Raw genomic sequence first — 23335 nt, 5'->3', positions numbered from 1 at the left:
AGGGGTTGTCCAAGATTTTTAATTATCTTGGACAACCCCTTTTAATTCTCCACAATGAAGAGTATGCATTACTTTGAGAAGGGGAACATTATTTTTTTTATTTTTTTTCTCTCGTTACAGTTAATGTAGGGGAGGACTGTCCAGTGTTTGACGGGTTGTTTGAGTTTTGCCAGTTATCAGCTGGAGGCTCTGTAGGTAAGTGTCCCGTTGGCAGCATGATTTAGTGATGTGCCCTAACTCCATCAAATGTGCTTTATTCTTGAGCACTGCAGTGTTTTAGAGAAATTACACGCAATAGAGTTCAGTTTTAGTGTTGGACCTTGATTGACTGTTCTCTCCCCATACACCTATGGGAAGGAGTGTTAGGCCTCATGCACACAGCCATATTTTTTATATTTATATATATTTTTTTATATTTTATATCTGTGCCCAGTCAGCATTTTTTGCAGATTGCACATTAACCCGTTAATTTTTATGGGTCTGCAAAAGAAAAGCGGACAGCACAGGGATGGTCTGTGACCCAGGTGGACCTTCATTCATAAATTGCTACAACAGACATGTCAAGAGTGGCGACGGGTCCTCTCTAAGTGTCTGCAGTCATCTGGTGCCATTGGTGGTGCACTACAGGGGTACACAGATTTCTATATAGCTAATTGTGTCGTGGATGGGCAATATGGGATAACTGTTTAATTTTTCCTTTTAAAAAGCCTTTGTCTTGATCAGTCATATTTTTCTTTGGCAGCAAGTTCTGTGAAATTAAACAAGCAGCAAACAGACATTGCCGTAAACTGGGCAGGTGGGCTACATCACGCTAAGAAGTCTGAGGCCTCAGGATTTTGTTATGTCAATGACATTGTCCTTGCCATTCTGGAACTATTAAAGTATGTATGCATTCTAATATGTGTGTATATTTGCTTGATGTAGATTTATATTTTTTTATGACATTTAATGCTGCATTCTTTGTAATCCAGATATCATCAGCGGGTACTGTACATCGATATTGATATTCACCATGGTGATGGTGTGGAAGAAGCTTTTTATACCACTGACAGAGTCATGACTGTTTCTTTCCATAAGTATGGAGAGTATTTTCCAGGCACTGGGGACTTAAGGGTGAGTGTGAGATGGCTCTGATAACAATGTTAATGCATTGGCCCTTTAACTTACTAGGGATGGACTTTTGCCCCTGACCCCTCCCCTTTGCCCTTGCTTTGTTACTGGCTGGATCACAGCAGTGATGTACCGTTCCAGTCTCTGTGATTGGCTGCAGTGGAAGGTCTTGTCCTGGAAATATTAATCACAATAGGTCATCCATATCAGATCAGCGGGGTTCGACACCTGGGACCCCTGCCGATCAGCTGTTAGAAGAAGCCAGCACTTCATGAGCGCCGTGCCTCTTCCTAGACCATGTGATTTCATCGTACCTCAGTCACGTGGCCTAGTTGCAGCTCAGCCCTTTGAAGTGAATGGGGCTGAGCTGCAATACCAAGCATTGTCACTATACAATGTACAGCACTGTGCTTGGTGAGCTGCTGAGAGCCCCTTGTGCTCACCACTCTGAGCCTGGCAGCTCCCTGGAACAGCTGATCGGCGGGTGTTCCTGGAATCAGACCCCCTCCGATGTGATACTGATGACCTATCCTTAGGATAGGTCATCATCATCATCTCCTGAGTAACTGATTGAAGGTAAACACCTGGAAAAACCCTTCCAGATCTTTAAAGGGGTTATGAGGAATTCATAATGATGACCTACCCTCGGGATAGACCCCCGCTTATGTGATAATGATGACCTAAGTCCTGGCACCCCCACCGATCAACTGTTTCAGGGAGCCGCTGTGCTTACCAGAGCTCTGGTGAACACTGCGGGCTCCTGGCTGTGTTTGGAAAGTATATGTCCCATAAGTATACATTAACATATATACGTTTTTACAATGGAGCGCTTTTGTGACGGATGCCACTATATTGCATCTGTTAATGTATACATTATTAAACAGATGACTAAAACGTAATATGACCCCATCCTTATCTGTGTAAACGTGCATTTAACTTAAAAAAATCATCAAAACTGAAGAGACCAAAAATCTACAGGTAGCCTGGTTAGCACATTGTGTAATTAGATGTTACAAAAACCTATGTATCCAAATCCCGAACAATGGGAAAATGAAAATTAGACGTAGGCCTTCATGTAATTAGACGTGTAACTGACTCTTCTCGCCCCCCTTTTTTTTTTTTTTTTTTTTTTTCCTAGCCTATTTAATTATGTCCTGTTAGTAATCTTTAATCGCTTTTAACTCTTTCATTAGGACATTGGAGCAGGGAAGGGTAAATACTATGCAGTGAATTACCCACTTCGAGATGGGATTGATGATGAATCGTATGAAGCCATTTTCAAACCAGTAAGTTACTCATAATTCTAGTAGAAGAATTTTATTGAGTGCGCTCTACTTTGATGTTCTCCATAACCAATTTTTTTTTTTTTCCAGGTCATGACTAAGGTTATGGAGATGTACCAGCCCAGCGCTGTGGTTCTACAGTGTGGTGCAGACTCACTTTCTGGGGACAGACTTGGCTGCTTTAATCTAACCATTAAAGGTGAGAATTGGAATGAAAAGTTAGTGTAACTGTCATTTCTTTTATTCTTGATAATGCATAGTGATACTGACCATTTTTGTAATTTTGATTATTGAAATCGTACATCTCTACTAGAAAAATAGCTCTAAAGTGGCCCATTTTTATTTTTAGAAATGCTTCTGTCTTCTGTTTTACATAGCAGTGCAGACTTGCTAACACTGACAGAGGAGCGTTACTAAGGCTCAAAATGGGCCACTTTAGAGCTATTTTTCTAATTGAGATGTACGATTTCAATAATCAAAGTATATTACAAAAATCGTCAGTATCACTGCCCCGATGCATGATCAAGAATAATAGAATGACAGTTACACTTTAAAATATGTAATGTGTGCTTTACAGTAATGGCTGTGTTGCTAAAGTTACCCATAGGCAGTAAGTTTGGTGCCTACAATTTGCCCAATAATGTGACTGTGTTCATACTTGTGGTTTTGGGGTTTTGTTTTTGCTTTTACATCCTGGGCTATCTTTTTGGAAAATGTGGACTTTTTTGCTAAATGTATTTTCAACAATATCTTATTAGAGGAACAATGTCTCCACCTCTTCCTCCCTTTGCTTCCTGATTGATCATTTACCCTCAGTTCACTACTAAAATCTCTGGAGAGATGACATATCAGCACAATGAGGAGTCAGGTTATATAATGCCCATAGAAGTCTATCTAATCCCAGTGCTGGATTCATAGCTACCCCACTCTGTACTGATGGTTTTTATGTCTTCCATACTGCTGCTTTTGGGGGTGTTCTACAGAAACCTAGGGGAGAAGGATCTCCTCTTTTCTGTGTGCTGTGTATGGGAGATATCATTGAAGCTAGTCCCTACCCACTAGCTCAGGGAAAACTGAGTTATTTGAGAGAGAGCCTGCAGAGCGCAAACTGTAGCAAATTAATGAAACCGTCAAGTAATGACCATAGATGTTATACCTCATCTACACACACGACAGCGTACTCTGAAACACATTACCTTCTGATTTTGCTATTGGTACAGCTTGGATGAGGAAGCTTGGAATGTTGCGATCCTAATGATCGTGATAATTAGCGATGAACGAAGCAAGCTTTGGATGCAACATCCGAAATCTCCATACTGCATTAAAAATGTACTGGCTGAGCCTACGTCAGTTATTTGCAAAGTCGCGCTGGACTTTATTGAATAACTTTGGTCGTTTATTTCTGAAGTGGAAAACCACTTTAAAACTTGGACCCGAACTCTGCTTTGGTTCCAAGGTACCAGACGGAACTTAAGCCAATTTCGGTATAGCATTAGTCCTAAGTTTTGAGCGAAGCGACTTCGGCTGTACCATTCGAAGCTCGCTTTGCTCATCACTAGTGATAATCGTTACTAATCCAACTGCATGATAACACCAGGGCAGGTTTACTAATCCTATAAATGACAAACGTAGGCTGTCTAGACCTTCACCAAATTGGAGACAGTGTGCAGGTAAACATTGAACAGCGTGCAGCGCTTCCACAAGCGCCATGACCCCTTTAATGGGCTGATCGGTTGGGGTGGCGGTAGTTGGCCTTCTGATGATCTGATATTGATGACCCATTCTGAGGAGAGGTCATCAATATCTGTAGCCCAGGCAACCTCTTTAACTATCGAAGACTGAAGGCCCCCTAGCCTGCACCACCTATTGAAAGATTCATACATACCCTGCTCCCTGTCGCCTTGGTCCTGCGCACTGGCTCCTGCTTGTTTTCTTTTAGCTGGGGCATGGACATGGTCAACTGTGCTACCACAGTCAAGAGCTGGTTTCAGCAGTGACATGTCACTGGAAGAGGACCTTTCATCAGCCCAGCTCTAGTCTAATTATTATCTTTCCTTATAGGGCAGCCCCCACTGATGCCATGGCAATTTTTATTTTTTCTAAAGAACCCGCCGTTCTTCCACTGTTGGCCTTGTATATTTTGGCGCCTAATAATAATATAATTATTATTATAATAATAATATCGGTTATACTAGGCGGAGACTTGTATTTTGCCTGGTTATCTTCTCCCTGGCTGAGAGCGCATCCAATTACAGCGCCCCACTCTTAGCCAGGGAGACTGAGCTCAAGTTCTCTACTTGATGAACCCTGCTAATGACTGTACTTCTTTTTAGGACATGCTAAATGTGTGGAGTTTATGAAGACATTCAACCTTCCATTGTTGATGCTCGGTGGTGGTGGTTACACAATCAGGAATGTGGCCCGCTGCTGGACATATGAAACTGCTGTTGCGCTAGACACGGAGATCCCCAATGGTTTGTACAATTTCTTATAGAACTATGGGTTTTATTTAGAAGGGTTTATCTTACTTCTCCTATCTTCACTCTGATTTAAAGGGGTAGTCAGGTAATTAAAAGTAAGGACTGTTTCACACTTGGGTTGTGGCATTCCTGTTTTTGAGATCTGTCAGAGGATCTCAAAACTGGGCCAAGTGTGATCAGTTTTGTCCCCATTCATTGTCAATGGGGACAAAAATGATAAGGATGCATTCCGTTTTTGCATTCAATGTAGGCCAATGGTGCCAGATTTATTTATTTATGTATTTTTTGTTAGCGAAAAAAACTGATCCCGCGCCATTGACTTACAATGACTTTCATACTGGATCTGGTTTGTTCCGTTTTGATTTATTACAACCTGATTCGGCCAATTATGGATGCATCCGGATGTATTAAATGGCACGGATCTGTTTAATTCTGGTTTTGAGATCTTCTGCCGGATCTCAAAACCAGAATGTCAAAACGCAAGTGTGAAATAGGACAGTTCTGTGTTACATGTTCCAACAGCAGTTACTTTGCATATGTTTAAGCCCTTAACACTAAAATGACATAACTGTACGTCATGTGTGTGCAGAACTATGAAGTGGGCTCACAAGTTGAGCCTGCTCCATACACAGTTGGTGCCGGATGTGTAATACAGCTGACTCCCAATCGCAGTGACCTGGATGGGCCACGAATCCGATCCTAGTCGTTTAAACCCTCAGTTGTCAGTCAATAGCTACACAGTATCTGAATGGTTAGAGAGGGGGCTCTGTCCTCAAATCGGAAATTCTCCCCCATTGCCCCACTCTCTTGGAGATAGTGGGGTTCTGATCAGTTACTCTGGTGGGGTATTAGGTGGTGTGAATTTGTTTTTATTATTTCAACACATTTAGGGGCAATGGGTAGGTTTTCATATAAGCCTGGCACACTTTTTTTTCAACCGAATTTTTAAATTGATGGCCCTTTGTTAGTATAGGCCTGTGATGTCTAACCTCCGGCACTCCAGCAGTGGTAAAACTACAACTCCCAAGATGCACACTTGCTTGGCTGTTCTCAGAACTCCACAGAAATGAATGGAGCATGCTGGGAGTTGCAGTTTTGGAACAGCTGGAGAGCCGCAGTTTGGACATGCCTGGTATAGGCTATTCATTTCTGAGTGGTGGTCCGACACCCTAAACCCCCAATGATCAGCTGTTTCAGAGTATCTCCAGCACCGGATCTGCACAGTTCTGTACAGTGTGCAATTGCCACGATAATTGTCACACTGCTCTTTCACTTAATGGATCAGTCATACCCAGATCCCTTATATGAATATTAGCTTTATGCCACATGTGTTTTCCATAAAGAAACTTTTAGATGTCTTTTTGATGCAGCTAAAAATTCATACACAGTTGCCTACAGTTGAGTATACCTTTTGTCTATGAAAGAAAACTAGGATGCAACACAAATGCTTAATAGAAGTTTGAAATGTATCAAATAGTAATCCCATAATGGGATTTCTAAAAATGTTTATTGTAAAAATTCCCCAAAATTGCTACTGTTTAGTATATAGTAGAATACATTATATTGTGCACATAATAAAGGGCTTATCCAAGACTTTAAAAATGTCCCCCACTATGGTGTACGCTGCGGACAATGGGTTTGGGGGAATGCTTCATTAAGTGGGCACAAACGCTATACTCTGCACCAAGGGCGCGTATTAGAGTAAATGGAGAATTGTCATCAAGCTTCAAGCTGTTTAGGGGGACACGGCAGGGATGTCCACTGTCTCCTTTGTTGTTCGCACTTGCAGTTGAGCCCCTAGCGGCTGTGATCAGGTGTTCACAGGCGATAGTGGGATTCAAATATGGCCCTGTTCACAATAAGGTGGCCATGTATGCGGATGACACCTTGTTGTTTCTGGGAGACATGTTGACATCCCTGGCCGAGACTGTCACTGCTTGGTCGCTTTGGAGGGATATCGGGCCTGACTATAAATTGGCACAAATCGGCTCTTATGTTCTTAGATGGACAGGTATTTTCGTCAATGGCTACATTAAACAATGTCCCCTGTGTTAAAACTATTAAATATTTAGGGATTAACATATCGCCCAAACTGACGGACTTTGAGGAGTTAAATCTGTCCCCGATACTGACAAAGTTCAGGCTTCACTCCAATTCATGGTGCAAATTGTTTTTATCAGTGATTGGCAGGGTTAAACTGATCAAGATGGTTATGATGCCCCAATTATTATATGTACTACACAATGCCCCGACGTGGATACCACTTGATAGATTTCGGAAAATCTATTCTATATTTAGGGACCTGATATGGAAGAAAGGCCAATCCAGAATTTAAATTGGAGACCTTACAGTATCCAAAAGAGGCAGGGGGGTCTGGCGGTGCCTAATCCGTGGTTATATTACCTGGCGGCACAAAGTCAGCACTTTAGGGGATGGATAGACAGTGACATTACAGGACAAATATTGAAGCATGCATTGGGGGGTAAGGAGCTACTGTGGATATTGGAAGGGGCAGGACTGCCCTTTGTAGATAATCGGTCACATTTGGTGAGTTTGAGGAAGGTTTGGGAAAAGGTTAAGCAGCTGAGGGGTTTAGTTGGAACTACGGTACTTACACCTTTATGGAATAATCACAATGTACCTGAATGCCTACATCTCAGAGGATTTACCAAACAATGGCGGGATAGGGGTGTGACCAAATTTGGGGATATAATGGAGAAAGTGGGACTAAAAACGTTTGATAAGTTACAGGAGGAATACGGCATACCCAAGAATTTCTTTTACCAGTTTTTACAAATAAGGCACGCATTTACTGAGATGTGTAGGAATGACAGTACCAGGATACATAAAGACGCAGCTTTATGTTTAATAGTGGAGAAAGGGGATAAAAAAGGGATTATTTCATTGATATACCAAATGTTACTGAATAAATATCTGGAAGCGTTTCCTCTTTCTAGAATGAAGGGGTGGGAAAAGGATATAGGGGAAATATCTCAGGAGAAGTGGGAGGATATATTGGAAGCCATACCGACAATATCATTGAGTGAAGGTGGGAAGTTGTCTCAACTTTTCATTATTCAGAGTCTATAAAACACTGGTCTTTTTACACCACATTGGCATCAGAGCAGATGCAAAGTGTCCAAGATGTCAGGCAGAATCGGTGGATCTACTGCATATGCTGTGGCAATGTTCACAATTAGATGGCTTCTGGTCAGATGTTTTGGCAATGATTCAAGATATCTTCTCACTGCGGATACCTAGGGAACCAAGTGTGTGTTTTGGGTTATGTGTCAGATATTGGGAAAGAGGAGATAGACAGGATTGTAGCTAGCAGACTACTATGTGGCGAGAAAGTTGATCGCCCTACATTGGATTCAGTCATGCCCTCCAGTCATCGAGGAATTTAGAAGGAAAGTAAACACAATGTTAGTTTATGAGAAAATGGTGTTTAAGAAGAGGGGATGTCCGCAAAAATATGAAAAATTGTGGGGTCGTTGGTGGTCTAGAACTGAATAAAAATAGGTGAAGTCCATTGAGTGCTGAAGTGGGGGTTGGGGGGAAGAAGGGGAAGGGTATGTTGCGGTTTTACTGTCATTGTATGGTTGCCTGCTGTATCATAATCATCAGGTATTGACTTTGTATGTCAAAATATGGGACATGATACGCTTATTTATAACAATGTTCCATTGTTGTATTTTATTACAATAAAAAGGATCTGATTAAAAAAAAATGTCCCCCATATGCCGGGCCCCTCTCAATGAATATACTTACCTGGCTTCCACGCTCCCTGCGCCGCTCCTGGTCCCCGAACCGCCACTGCTGCTTCTCCCCATGAGTGGAGGGTTGGTGCAGCCAATGGCAGGTGGGTATGAGCCTCCCTAGCGTCCCCCTGACACTGGATGTTGCGGTGTGGGGACCAGGAGCTTCACGGGAAGCCAGGTAAGTATATTCATTGTGAGGCGCCTGGCATATGGGGGACATTTTTTATAGTCTTGGATAACCCCTTTAAATAAAAGTATAAACTACAAATATTAGGTATCCACGTGACTAGTAACCTGAAGAATTTATTTCTCAGGTTATTTAGTGTGAAATATGAACCTCATGAAAAAAATATGCCTTAGGCCTCATGCACACGGCCGTTGTTGTGTTGTGTTCCGCAAAATGGGGTTCCGTTGTTCCGTGATCCGTTTCCTTGTGTCTTGCTTTATTTTTGGAGGACCACCAGACATAAAGGAATGTAAAAAAAAAAAAACTGGTTTGCCATGCAAATGATATGAAAAAAGCGGACGCGGATGACAATCTTGTGCCTCCGCGTTTTTTAGCGGTCCTATTGACTTTAATGGGGCCGCAAACCGTTTTCCGCGAATATAATAGGACCGGATCACGGACACGGGTAGCAAATGGTGCATTAGCCGAGTTTTCAACGGGCCCATTGAAAATCAATGGGTCCGCAGAAAATCACGAAAAACTGCGCAACGGACACTGAATAAAACGGTCGTGTGCATGAGGCCTTAAATATATTATTTCCATGGCAAAAACAAGTGTGTGTGTGTGTGTGTATATATTATATATTACACATACATACATACTCAGTGCCGCATATTCCACCTTACAGGCGATGTCCAGGATAATTAAGTCTCAAACTCCTAAAATTGCTTAAAATACAAAAAAAAATATATATATACTCACTGGTTTCTCCTGCGCAGTCTTCTGGCACTGGTTAAATATTCCTGCCGCTGTGTATTAACGAACAGCAGTGGTCAAATGCCTAGATTTAGCATGAAACTGCTACGGCCAATCGGTGTCCTCAGCGGTTTACAGCATGTCACCTCTGGGGTTTGTGTAAACACAGTGACGAGGGTACTGAACCAGAAACGGGTGAGTATATCATGCTTTTTTTTTTATTTTAATAATTAAAAGATCTGAGACAACCCTTTGTAGCCTGTCTTCCATTTGGTGGTACACCTCTAGTGAAGTGAAAGGGACATAATGACAATGACTGATGGAGAAGCTCAGCTGTGATATTGCACATCTCATGGCCAAATAGGTTATTTCTCACAGCTGTTTAAAGGGAGTCTGTCACCTCCATATGGCCATATACAGTGCTTCCATGGCTCTGTAGCACACCTATACAGGAATGTAACGGTACCTTTGTCTTTAGACTTGCACCAGCAGGAAAAACGAAGTTTAATTCATATGCAAATGAGCATTCGCAAGTGCCCAGGGGCGGCGTTCAGTGTGTAGGTGCCCAGGGGAGGAGTTCAGTGTGTAGGTGCCCAGGCTGCGCTGCCTTTTCACTTTACTCCTCCCCAGTCTCTGCCTTTGCCCGCCCTCCAAGTCTCTTGCCTCATCGATAGGTCCGGACTTGGAGGGCGGGCAAAGGCAGAGGCTGGGGAGGAGTAAAGTGAAAAGAAGGCAGAGCAGCCTGGGCACCTACACACTGAACGCCGCCCCTGGGCACTTGCGAGTGCTCATTTGCATATGAATTAAACTTCGTTTTTCCTGCTGGTGCAAGTCTAAAGACAAAGGTACCATTACAATCCTGTATAGGTGTGCTACAGAGCCATGTAAGCACTGTATATGGCCATATGGAGATGACAGACTCCCTTTAAGTGGCATGTTTAAATATGATCTTTTTCACTTATTAGTAAGTTTGTGAACAAGTTGGTTTAGTACTTTTAACATATAGTATTAGTAAATTCACAATTGCAACTAATACCTGCGTCTATAATTAGTTGCTTTTCCACTTTTCAGAGCTTCCTTACAATGACTATTTTGAATATTTTGGCCCTGACTTCAAGCTTCACATCAGTCCTTCCAACATGACAAACCAAAACACAAATGAATACCTGGAGAAGATCAAGTGAGTAACTTGATAATAAAATGAAGTTTGTCCTTTTTTGAAGTATTTTTTAAGTAAATGGTCTGGCTTTTGTTGGTTTTTGCTTCAGGCAGCGACTGTTTGAGAACTTGCGTATGCTTCCACATGCCCCTGGAGTCCAGATTCAGCCCATCCCTGAGGACTCTATTCAGGATGATAGTGGTGATGAAGACGAAGATGATCCAGACAAACGTATTTCTAGTAAGTACCATATTTTTCGCTTTATAAGACGCACCCCAGGTTTTAGAGGAGGAAAATATTTTTCATCAGACCCCATAAATATCAGGACATCACATCAGCCCCACATATCAGCCCTCTGTCAGACCCCATCAGATCTTATATCAGCCCTTTATTTCAGACCTCAGATCAGTCCTCAATCTGCGACCCCCCCCCCCCCCATCAGACCTCAGATTAGCCCTCAATGTGAGACCCCCTTCAGACCTCAGATTAGCCCTCAATGTGAGACCCCCTTCAGACCTCAGATTAGCCCTCAATGTGAGACCCCCTTCAGACCTCAGATTAGCCCTCAATGTGAGACCCCCTTCAGACCTCAGATTAGCCCTCAATGTGAGACCCCCTTCAGACCTCAGATTAGCCCTCAATGTGAGACCCCCTTCAGACCTCAGATTAGCCCTCAATGTGAGACCCCCCCCCCCATCAGACCTCAGATTAGCCCTCAATGTGAGACCCCCCCCCCCATCAGACCTCAGATTAGCCCTCAATGTGAGACCCCCCCCCTCAGATTAGCCCTCAATGTGAGACCCCCCCCCCCTCAGATTAGCCCTCAATGTGAGACCCCCCCCCCCATCAGACCTCAGATTAGCCCTCAATGTGAGACCCCCCCCCCCCCCATCAGACCTCAGATTAGCCCTCAATGTGAGACCCCCCCCCCCCTCCCCATCAGACCTCTGGATAGATCATCAGCATCTGATCGGCAGGGGTCCGACACCCGGGACACTCCAGCAGCGCCGCGGCCTTCTCACTGTTTACCGCTGGCCAAGTGACTTCACAACCTGAATCAACTGGTCCCGGGTGTCGGACCCCCGCCGATCAGATGCTGATTATCTATCCAGAGGATAGCTCATCAGTTTAAACAAAGTGCAGAACCTCTTTAAAAATTAAAGCATTGTAGATCTGTGACTACAATTGTGCCTTTTTTTTTTTTTTTTGCAGTTCGATCTTCGGACAAGAGAATTGCTTGTGATGAGGAATTCTCAGATTCAGAAGATGAAGGGGAAGGAGGACGTAGGAGTGTTGCAAATTACAAAAAGTCAAAGCGTGCCAAAACCGAAGATGAGAAAGATGAAGATAAGAAAGGTGAGATTCTTTACACAGGAGCTGTCAGTCCACTTAACATATCTGTTTTAGTACATAATGCTGTTCCCCTGTTCCTAGCTGTTAATATTCCCCTTGTCAAAGGCATGTGTCCCTACACTGACTGAGCAATGTCAGACTACAAGGACACACTGCCAGCTGGTAACACCCACTAGTCAATTTATTCATAAATTTGTGGGAGGAATAACTGTACCCAGACTGATCAGATATTAATGGCCTTTCCAGAGAGAGACTGTATCCTAAATTACCTTGACAGTCAGTTCGGCCTGGGAAATGTGTCACACACTGTTTTCCGAGCCAATCACAATTGTGTAACTCTGAGGATATTCACTGTACATGTATGGCAGATGCCCACTCTTTAAAGATGGTGCCAACACTGGAGTGGGCACCATAGCCACCAGCTTTCTGCTGTTTTACACAGCAAACACACGGGGCAATGTCTGTGATCAGCAATAACAGTCTGAGGCGACTTACCTAGAAGGCTCCCTCGCGTGGCGATTGGGGGAAGTCGTTTGTTCTCTGTGATGGCCTTGAGTGTGAGGAAGGCTCAAGGCTACCACAACAATACGTTCCTATCAAGCCCTGCCTGTGAAGTGATCTAACAATTGCATGTTCAAGCCTCCTGAGGGGTCTTAAAAGAAGTGTAAACATAAAAAAAAAATTAAATTCTAATCGCCCAACTTTCCCCATAAAAAATATGCCACTTTCCAAAATGCCCATACTATTAAAATATAAATGCATCCCTTAAAGGTGGTGGTCGGGTTCAGAGCTGAACCCGGACATATCCCATTTTTTAACCAGGCAGCCCCTCTGACATGACATTGTAGATGTAACTATAATAAAATTATGGGGGGTCAGAATTGAGTAATGCAAAAAATAGTTTTTCTCATGTTTTAATACCTATGTATTGTATCATTGTAATAGTACTGACCCAGAGAAGGAAGGGTACCAGTCAGGTTTACTGCATAAGGAACACCGTAAAAATGAAACTTTCTCGTGCATGGCATTGGGGGACACAGCACCATGGGTATATGTCCAACTACCACTAGGAGGCACTAGACACAAAAAGTGTTGGCTCCTCCCAGGTGGGCTATACCCTCTCCACAGGCACGAGGCTATTCAGTTTTAGTCTAGTGTCCGTAGGAGGCAGACCTGTCCTGCTTTTTTGCAGGTTCTGCTGTTTATTTTTATTCTTTTTCTTTTTTTCTCTCTTCCGCAGGTCGGTTTTTTTCCACCGTTATACCTGCTGCAGGCTGGGGCTCCATCGTGTTCCACTTTAGTTGCCCCCCCTGCGGGCGCGTACTTCGGTACCATCGCCGGTCACCCAGTCCCCACGGACTGCATCCGCAGTGGCTTGCCGGCATTCCCACGGTTCCCGTGTTGAGTCTGCCGAAGGGGTGACCGTGCTGCGCCCGAAGACATCGGATGGTGAGTATATCGGATGGTGAGTATACTCCCCTGTCCCTGTGTCCCTGCCCCAGGGTTAGGTTCCCTTCTGTGGCCAGGGGGATGGGTTCCACCTTAGCTGGGGGTCCTGGGGAGCCTCTTCTTTCCTCCTAGCCAACCTCCCCCCCCTCTCCCCCTCCTGGGGGGGTTTATATTCATGGTTTTTCCTCCCTTCTTTTCCCCCTCGGTTGGTCTTTTCTCTCCTCCCTGGCCACACAGTCTCTCCCTGGCTTCCCCGCTACTTTAGTCCCCGGCTTCTGCCGGGACTAGGCCTCATCTTCTATGGCCTGTCCCCGGCTCCCAGGTGCTCCGTTTGCCCTGATCTGCCTATCCCCAGGTGTCGCTTCTCCCCCCCTACCCTACTCACCTATTTTTATGGTCCGGTGGGCCCTCTGTCGGCCGCGGTTCACCCCGCCCCCCTTGCTCCATTCCCGGCCGCCTCATAAATCGAGGCCCCGGCTTTTGGGCCTGCTAGGCCGCAATCTTCCCGGCCCCTCCCCCTTGCTTCCCGGGCTTTTCTGAGCTCCGCCCGGCCCTCGGGAGGAGCTATCTCCTCTCCCTTTCCTGGGCTAACGTGTTTTTTCTGTTGGAGGGGGTGGTTAACCCCTCGATTGCTTCATGTCCCCTGCAGCCCTACTGACCACCTCTTTTTAGGAAACAGGCTGCTGCTGCACCTCTTTGGGGGAACACTGCGTCCGGGTCAGGATAGACAGCCTCTGCTGGCTGCTTTTTGACCATCTCTTCTCCCAACAGCTCCTCGGTCGCCACGTGTTTTCACGTGCGTTCGCTGTCTACAATGGCTGCCATGTGGTCAGCCTGTCCCTGCTGGTGTGCAGTACCTCTTCCCAGATCCCATTGTTTTTCCCTGAACAATCTTTTTGTGTAGGTTCCCCATGAATGGGTCCCTCCGTGTCAATGCCATGGGAACCTTGGCCGACTCTCCCTAGCAGTGTCGCTGGCACGCTACCAACCCATATTGCGGCCACCTCTGCCCTCCAGGGTCCTCCCTGCAGATGGGGCATGCTCAGTTAGGGGTACCTGCACCCGGGTTCGGCGAGGGGTAGCTCACAGTACACCCTCGGGTGGTCTCAACGGGGTCCCACCCCTCCTCGGCATCCTCGGATCCCCCCCAGGACAGGCCTGAGGCTGGTGACGAATCCTTCCTGTCACCCCATCCGTTGCCTCTGGGGACACCTCTGCACCGATTCCCTCGGAACAGAGCATCAGGCGGTCTTCCTCCATATAGAAGCCCTCTGGGAGGTCAAGACTACGTGCACAGAGGAACCTCTCCTACCTAAACAGGGTTGGTATCACCTCTAGTGGATTTTCGGATGGTGCTCCCCTGACCGCACAGGTATTCAACCGCACAGGTAAGGCAGCCGTCCCCGTGTTTAGCATACTGAGTCACCTACCCGGTGTCTGATACGTACGCCTTCTCCTTAACAGGGTGGTTCCTGCACCACTGCCATAGGCTGTCCCTGACAAGCCTTCCTGGTTCCCCTATACCAGGGGTTATCCTCTACACATTTGAGAGTGTTTCCGTGGGGTCCCCATCCTGGTGTTGGTGTTCGCCACTCTACCTCATTACAGGGAGTTCCTGTTCTGGGCAAGCGGTTAGCTCGGCTATCGCCTCCTGTAGGTTGGTGAGTTCAGAGCACTTGTACAGCTGCCTTGCCCCTTTGCTTAGGTAGTGTACCTACAGAAGCCATTACTCCTGGCTGGCTCTATGGTGTTCCATACAGCACTATTTCTCCCTTCCGGGTGAGATATACAGGCCGCTTCAATTGCCGTTGCAATTGCACCTGTCTGTTCCCAGCCACTTTGCTCCTGTCATAGGTGGAGTACCTACACCATCTCCTGATGCTGTAGCCGATTCCCCTGGCTGGCGCTATGGTGTTCCATGCGACACTATTTCTCCCTTCCTGGCGAGAGATACAGGCTGCCTTTAATTGCCGCTGCAATTGCGCCTGTCTGTTCCCAGCCAATTTGCTCCCTTCACAGGTAGAGTACCTACGCCATCTCCGGTGCTGTAGCCGATACCCCTGGCGGGCTCTGTTGTGTTCCATGCGGCAACATTTCTCCCTACGGGCAGAATGTAGAGGCCACTTTCAATTGCCTTAGAATTGCCCCTGTCCGGTTCAGTTACCTGTCTGTTCCCTGCCGCCTTGATCCCTTAACAGGTGGAGTACCTGAGCCGTCTCCGGATGCGGTAGCCGTTCCTCCTGTCCGGCTTTATGGTGTTCCATGTGGCATTTTCTTTCCTTACAGGACGAGATATTGAGGCCTCCTCCAATTGCCGTGGCCATTGCACCTACCTCATCATAGTGTGCACCAAACGGCCATCTTACTCCCTTCATGGGTAGAGTCCCTGAACCGTCTCCGATGCTGCAGCCGTTCAACCTGTCTGGCTTCTAGGGTGTACTATGCGGCCCTGTTTCTGTTGCCATTGCACCTACCTGATTGTGGTGTGCACCTGTCTTGTTCTTTGTGGTACCGTGCGGCCCTACTGGGTTCCATTCTTAACGCGGTTGCTGTTGCACCTCTCTGGGTCTAGGGTGCACCATGCGGCCACATTGCTTCGATCTTAAATGTAGTTCCTCTAACACAGCCATATTTCTACTTTACAGGTTGTGTACCTGTACCCTCCGAATGCTGTCTCATTCCCAGATGCTGTGGCTATGTTTCCACTCTCCTTAGTTGGCAACATGCAGCCACTTTACCCATATTTTAGGCGTGTGTTTGTAGTACCCCAAGCGCTGGGCCCTGTGGTGCGGTCTGTAGCTCAGACAGTTTCTGTATTACTGGGTGTTTTCTGCCCACGAGTTCTAATCTGTGCTGCGGTTGTTGGTTCCATCCATTTGGTTCTTCCATACATCTGCCACTCCTTTACTGTCGCGCTCATTGGTCTCCTTGTACCTCTCAAGGCACTGTCTGCACCAGGCCCCCTTCGTTCAGCATGTGCATGGTTACCATGTCTGGCAGGTGTGGGCCAGCCCAACCCCCACCTTGTCGGTCTACTGCTACTTCTGGTAGCTCCAGTATATGACCGATCTGTCTGATCCGGCGGGTGGTCCTCATTCAACCACGCTCCCTACTCCGTGGCCAGGTGGTTGTTGGCCTTTGTGCTGTAGTTGCTCTTGCCTTCTCTTTACGGTACTACGGTATGCTGTGCTCCGCGTTACCCCATGTTATAGGGGAGTACTCGCGTTGTTTCCTAATTGCTGAGCGGCCCATTCCTGGTGAAGTACAAGGATCTCCACTGGATCTTCTACCTTGTTTGGACACGTAGCTGGTGGCATCGGCCGCGGTTGCGGTTTTCTGTCATCGCTGGATGTCCGCCACACGGAATCCTTCTGGGTCCACGGCTTTTATCATTGCTGGACGTCCTCCCTGACGGGTCAAGGACAGGACCTCTGAGCGCCACACACACCTGTCTGAATTTTCAGCTGATTGCTCTGGTATCGGACAGGGCCCCGTAGTTCCTTCTGGGTCCAGGTGTTTTCGGTATTCCCTTGTATTTTCTGCTTAGTTGTGCTACATGGCGAAGGGGCAGTCCTCTTGGACCTTGCCGTCGTCTGCACCTGTCTGGTACTTTCTCCCCCCTGGAAGTTTTCTGTATGCCGGTCGCAGCTGGTTTCTACATTTCTATGTAGGCTACCCCGGTTTTTTCATGGCGACTTCTGCATTCCTTATGCATATGGATGTCTGTCGTTTTGTGGTACATCCCGAGCTGCTGTTCTTGCCCTCTCTGGGACAATGTTTAAGGTTTGCTGGTCAATATTCTTGGTACGGCTAGTTGTCCATGGCCAATGCCCCTTCCCCTATGGTGGTTTCTTTTCGCCTTTCCTGGATATTCTGGCTTGCGTTGTCTTCTGGTGGTTCAGCTCCTGGTTCCTTGTGAGCCCGTACTGGGTACTCCTTTCGGGAGTCCCTGTTCATTTGAGGTCCTCTTGGATTTGTGTCTCTTTTTTTCCATCCTCCCACGTCAAGTACCTGGTATTGAGTGGTTTAGTGCTGCGGTTTGCAGTTCCACCGTATGGTCTCCTTCGGGAGGGACCTCCTCCTGTTGTAGGACCTTTCCTCTTTAGGTTTTTTGGAGTGCTCTCCTTCTACTCCCATGTCTCTCAGTCCAGTGTGTCCTGCCGAGGTTGCCTGGCCTGTATCTGGCTTCTTTTTTCCATGATACTTCACATGCCCAGAGTTTCCTCTGGTCTTACGCTTCACGGTGATATCTTGTTTCGGAGGCTTCTGCCTCGTCTCCTGTTTTTGGGGACGCAGGAGCTATCGTTCTTTTCCTGGTTTTTTACCTACAACCCCCTCCTTCTCCAGGGTTGGCGGTTTCCTCTAGCAGCCTTGGGTTCACCTTTACATGGGGCGCTTAGCTTCTTTCCTGGCCTTGCGGTGAGGGGAGTCCCCTCCCTTCACATGTGAGCCTTGCTATGGCTTCCCCCACTCGTTTGGTTTTCAGTGCTTCCCTGTTTCTTTTCTCCCCTGGCCTTTCAGGGGATGGCCACAGGTTTTTTGGGTCTGAGACAATGTAGAGCGTTGGGTAGTTTCACCACGCGGTGCTGTCCTAATTTTTTCTCCAGCCCTTGGCTGCGCTCTGTTTCCTTTTGCCACCTTCTTGCATTTGGGATTTTCTTCCAGTCATTTGTCCTGGGGTGCTGGCAGTCTTCCCTGCTTCTTCTGAGGTTTCTTCCTTGTTATGGAACCTCTTGCCCATCTCGTGTTTTTTCCCGTTGGGTCACATGGTTCTCCTGCACCTGTATGCCCAACCGGTGGCGCGTCTCTTCTTTTCCCTCCCTCAGGGACTGCTTTGGGACGTCCCATGGTGCTGTGTCCCCCAATGCCATGCACGAGAAAATTGGATTTTTTGTACTCACCGTAAAATCCTTTTCTCGTAGTAGGCATTGGGGGACACAGATCCCACCCTATGTTTTTTCTTCCGCTTCTCCGGGCTGGTCTTTTGATCTTTCCCGGTTCGGGAGTTGTTGGTTCCTTGCTTTTCTTCTCTCTCCTACTGCTTTTGGTACAAACTGAATAGCCTCGTGCCTGTGGAGAGGGTATAGCCCACCTGGGAGGAGCCAACACTTTTTGTGTCTAGTGCCTCCTAGTGGTAGTTGGACATATACCCATGGTGCTGTGTCCCCCAATGCCTACTACGAGAAAAGGATTTTACGGTGAGTACAAAAAATCCAATTATTAAAACTATGGCAGAATTTTTTTTTATTTTTTTTTATATTTTTATTTTTTCTGCTTCCCACTACATTTTATGTAATGTTAAATGGTGCCATAAGAAAGTACAATTTGTCCTGCAAAAAAAAGCCCTCGTACACAGGGCCGTCTCTAACACGGGGCAAAAAGGGGCAGCTGCCCCAAGCCTAGTTACTCGTGGTGGGCCGAAGGCAGCTGCCTCTTGAGCCCCGCTGGCCACTGCCCAAAAATTCAATTGACATAGTTTAATAGCATTCTTTAATACAGAATGCTAAGTAAAATGTTGATTGGTTAAAAAATAAAATAGTTACTCACCTCATCGGCAGTCTTCTTTCTTCTTCTTGCAAGACCTGCAAAAGGACCTTCGATGATGTCACGTGGTGAGCGCGATCATGCCATCGAAGGTCCTTTTGCAGGTACTGCAAGAAAAAGAAAAGTCTATAACTGCTGCGCAATCAAGCAGATGAGGTAATTTTTTTTAAATACAATTAATTGCCTGAATAAATAGAACGCTTAAAATAGCATTTTATTAAATACTACTTAAAAACTTGTGACTCTCCACTAGATTTACAAAAACAGGCTCAATGTGAGAGGGTGGTGTTTGTCCACAAATTATAAGGACACAGCAACCATTTCACTGTTATCTCTCACACATTAGTATATAGTTGTCCACTGTCTGCCAATATTGTTTATTTACAGTCTCTGTGTATATCAACACACAATGTATCACTTTCCCTTTAAAGTGGCGTCTATAAGATACAATTGGATGTTGTCCCAGGATCACTCATTTATATGCAAGCGCTATTGTTTCATGTGCCAAATCTGGCCACCAGCGACATGCATTATTAGATTCCCTAGTCACATCCTGGATGTATGGGGCTCGTGGCCAGATTTGGTTGCTGTGTCCTTATAATTTGTGGACAAACGCCTCCCTCTCACATTGAGCCTGTTTTTATAAATCTAATGGAGAGCCACAGGTTTTTAAAATATTGTATTTTAAGCGTTCTATTTATTCAGGCAGTTAATCAATGGTATAGAATTTTGTATAATGCAAATCTAGTCATCAAATAGAAGTGAATCCTTTATTTTTATTTTTACCCTCAATGGACATTTTACTTAGCATTCTGTATTTAAGAATGCTATTATTTTCCCTTATAACCATGTTTATAATGGAAAATAATAAAATCTACAGAACACCGAAACCAAACAGGTGCCAACATTCAGTTTATCACACGCGTGCAAAACACTTTGCACTCGCACGGAAAAATCTGAACAACTCAATGCAATCGCAGACAAAACTGACTGAAATTGCGTGTGTTGTTGTGGAGGGCGTGATTGCATGCTAGAGTGTGGGAAAGCGGGATCCAGGGGGCCCAAGTAAATTCTTTCCCAGTTTGTGCGGGCTTCGGCATCCAGATCTAAACACTGGCTGTTGTCCGGACAAAAAAAAGTTGCATACAACATTTTGTTTGACTAGCCGAAACCATGCATTTATGCCAGAAACGGGCTGGATCCCCTCCGGACCTTACTGCAGTAGTGTGGATCTGGTGGTGAAGTAGAAGATCACACAGGTTGCTCTGTGCCAGATCTCCTAAGCGGACATGTGAACAGGGCCTTACTTTTTTGCTTTACAGTTAATTCATCAACTTGATCTCTAGCCCTTGTCTGTCACCACCTAACGGCACATAAACGCTCATTGTAGAAAAATTCAGTGTGAATTTTTATTTGGCTTAAGTGAGTTGTGATAAAGGCTAGAGATTGAGCCATCAGGACAACTCTCTGACTGACAGATTCACTGAAACGAGGGATGACATGGTCTTCTAGTACCCTGAGTGAAAGCTGTAGAGAAAAAACTGTTGAAAGTGTTTGATAAAGACCAAGTGAAAATGATTTTTAGCCCAAAATCAGTAGAATGCTCAGCCCATTCAGTGTGAAATATCCAGACGAATGCCAGGCATGCAGGCTGTTCTGATCTGCAAAAGGGGACGAGCATAGGATCTTCAGTGACTGTCATGGATCTGGTATCTGGATCACTTTAAAAAAAAAATGTCCAATGGCATTCACACTGTCTGTGTCTGTGTGTGTGTGTGTGTGTGTGTGTGTGTGTGTGTGTGTGTTTTTTTTTAAACAAATAGCACATGGAAGAAAAAGAAGGTTGTGTGAATAAGCTCTTACTTTGAAACTCCTCTTTCTGCTTTCCTTCGAGCTCGTAGAGCTGACATCCCTTTTTGATTTTAGGTTTATTTATTTTATTTGGTTGAAAGGGTGTCACCTTAGATGGGCTGCAGACAGAGCCGAGATTTCCAAGTCAGTTTGAAGTCCGTGAAAAAAAAATCTGTACATGCTTCACGGATGGAACATCTGTTTGGCCTGTGTCCGTTTTTTGCTGTATGTGTCTCATCCGTATTCCAGGCACTGCTTCTCTCCTGTTAGTGGTCAGTGAAAAACGAACCCAATACGAGTGCCATCCATGTTGTCTGTTTTTTATTTTTTGTTTTTTTTTACAGACCTATAGACTATAATGGGTGTTTTTAGTCTGCATCTCGGTTTGATTTTTATTAATTTTTTTTCACTTCACTAACCCACACTGACGTGTGAACAGACATATTAAAATCATATGGTCATGTGCTGTGCATGGAAAATGCAGAGCACACATCAAAAAGGGAAATGTGAACGCCTAAGGCTACTTTCACACTAGCGGCAGGACGGATCCGACAGGCTGTTCACCCTGTCGGATCCGTCCTGCCGCTATACCGTTGCTCCGTCCCCATTGACTATAGCGGGGGCGGAGCTCCAGCGCAGCACGATGAGGCCGCTGGACTAAAAGTACTGCATGTGTGTCCGACTTTTTAGTCCGGCGGCCTCTCCCCGCGCACTGCCGTGCTGGGACGGAGCGGCAGGATGGATCCGACAGGGTGAACAGCCTGTCGGATCTGTCCTGCCGCTAGTGTGAAAGTACCCTAATACAGCAAATGCAAAAAAAAATATTTATTCTCCCCAAGGGTTTCCATAGCCATTCCCTGATTAGTTTGAGTAGTTCCACAGTGTCCTCATTTCTCCTTACACTCCTTTTGAATATAGACTTTTTGGTTGAAACAAGTCATTATATGGTCTTAAAGGGGTTTCAGGGAGTTAGTATTGATGGCCTATTCTCAGGACAGGTCATTGATGTTTGATCGGTGGGGATTCGACACCCAGCACCCCTGCCAATTAGCTGTTTGAAGAGGTTATGGCGCTCCAGTGCATGGTGCAGCCTCCTCACAGCTTACCAAACATAGATCCATACATTGCTGTGCTTGGTATTGCAGTCCAGACCCATTCAAATGAATGGGACTGAGCTGTGCTAGACCATGTGACCAATGAACATGATGTCACTGGCCTAGGGAGAGACCATGGCACCTACCAGAGCACTGCATCCTCTACAAACAGCTGATCTTCTGGGGTGCCAGGAGTGGGACCAACACTTATCAGGTATCTATTGCCTATCCTGAGGATAGGTCAGCAATATTTTCTATTCACTAGTCAAGTACAAGGTTTCTGGGTTTATTCAGCTCAGTCTGGTAGTTCATTTTTGTTATTTACTGGCATAATGACAGAGCTCATATTTTTGCAGATGTCAAAGAGGAGGACAAGCTGAAAGATGAGAAGCCAGATGCTAAACGGTAGGAATCAGGTTAATCCAATATTGGTAGTTTCAAACGCTTTCATAACATCCTACTCAAACACTCGCTGTGTTAATATATCGACAGGGTAAAAGAAGAGACCAAAACTGCCTGATCGTGACCAGTAAACAGCAACATCTGAAGACCAAGAGATCCTTGTGATCGTAACTTTTATATATGCCTTGTACAGTGACTCTTTACAAACTAGATCCACGTGGACTAAATTATTGCTCTCCCTCTGGTTGGAAAAGGAGGGAATTAAACCGGACAAAGCCTTCCTTAATGATTGTTCATGTCTTTGTAGGCATTAAAACCTTTGCCCCTTCCTCGTTTTGGTGGTGACTCTGTTTACCCAAACTCTGCTCTCTTCATATGAGAAGCCTGATGAACCCCTAGAGTTTTTACCTTTGTGTTTTAAAGTATTACTTTTAGTACCCCCGTGCTGTATTCAAGGTCTGCAGCCGAATGGCTTGCACTATAGTGTCGGCTCTCTGATGTTGAGGATGCTTTTATCCTAATCCATTGGTAGAGCATGTACACATCATGATCGGAATCAATCGGGTGAGAGAGGAGGATAACCTAGTCATCTTCCAGTAGGGGCTTATAATATCCTTATGGGGAAGGGACATGCAGGTCTCTTTCCCCATCACTCTTCAGGGATTCCCTGTTGGGGTAATGCTGCTACATCATACCATTTTAATGTTTTTGAAAAGATGGGGGGAGCCTGGTCAGCAGTTACATGTTACCTCAAAGGGGTTGCTATTTGGGTTTCTACATGTGATCTTACTGTGGGAATTGATTGACGTAAGGATGGCGTTAAGGGGGTTTATATATGTCATGTTTTGTGACTGGGTTTTGTTTTAATGATTATTTTTCTTTTTTAAATTGTGGAGAAACTTTGTAATAAAACATTATACCACAGAC

The 23335-nt window shown here is 45.5% G+C and overlaps 1 protein-coding gene across 1 annotated transcript in view; it reads left to right on the top strand.

Moving 5' to 3' along the window:
- HDAC1 (histone deacetylase 1) overlaps positions 1 to 23335 on the top strand; it is a 34161-nt gene extending 10826 nt beyond the window's left edge. Inside the window, exons 4-14 of the mRNA XM_044286500.1 lie at positions 121 to 195; positions 743 to 881; positions 972 to 1113; positions 2304 to 2396; positions 2484 to 2592; positions 4727 to 4867; positions 10628 to 10736; positions 10825 to 10955; positions 11928 to 12071; positions 22363 to 22411; positions 22499 to 23335. Of these exons, the coding sequence (XP_044142435.1) occupies positions 121 to 195; positions 743 to 881; positions 972 to 1113; positions 2304 to 2396; positions 2484 to 2592; positions 4727 to 4867; positions 10628 to 10736; positions 10825 to 10955; positions 11928 to 12071; positions 22363 to 22411; positions 22499 to 22526 (1160 nt within the window). The 3' untranslated portion in view covers positions 22527 to 23335. The remainder of the gene's footprint in view (positions 1 to 120; positions 196 to 742; positions 882 to 971; positions 1114 to 2303; positions 2397 to 2483; positions 2593 to 4726; positions 4868 to 10627; positions 10737 to 10824; positions 10956 to 11927; positions 12072 to 22362; positions 22412 to 22498) is intronic.

Source organism: Bufo gargarizans, chromosome 3 (genome assembly GCF_014858855.1).
Source record: "Bufo gargarizans isolate SCDJY-AF-19 chromosome 3, ASM1485885v1, whole genome shotgun sequence".
Lineage (NCBI taxonomy): Eukaryota > Metazoa > Chordata > Amphibia > Anura > Bufonidae > Bufo > Bufo gargarizans.
The sequence above is the reverse complement of the archived record's forward strand: the minus strand, read 5'-3'. Positions and strand labels throughout refer to the sequence as shown.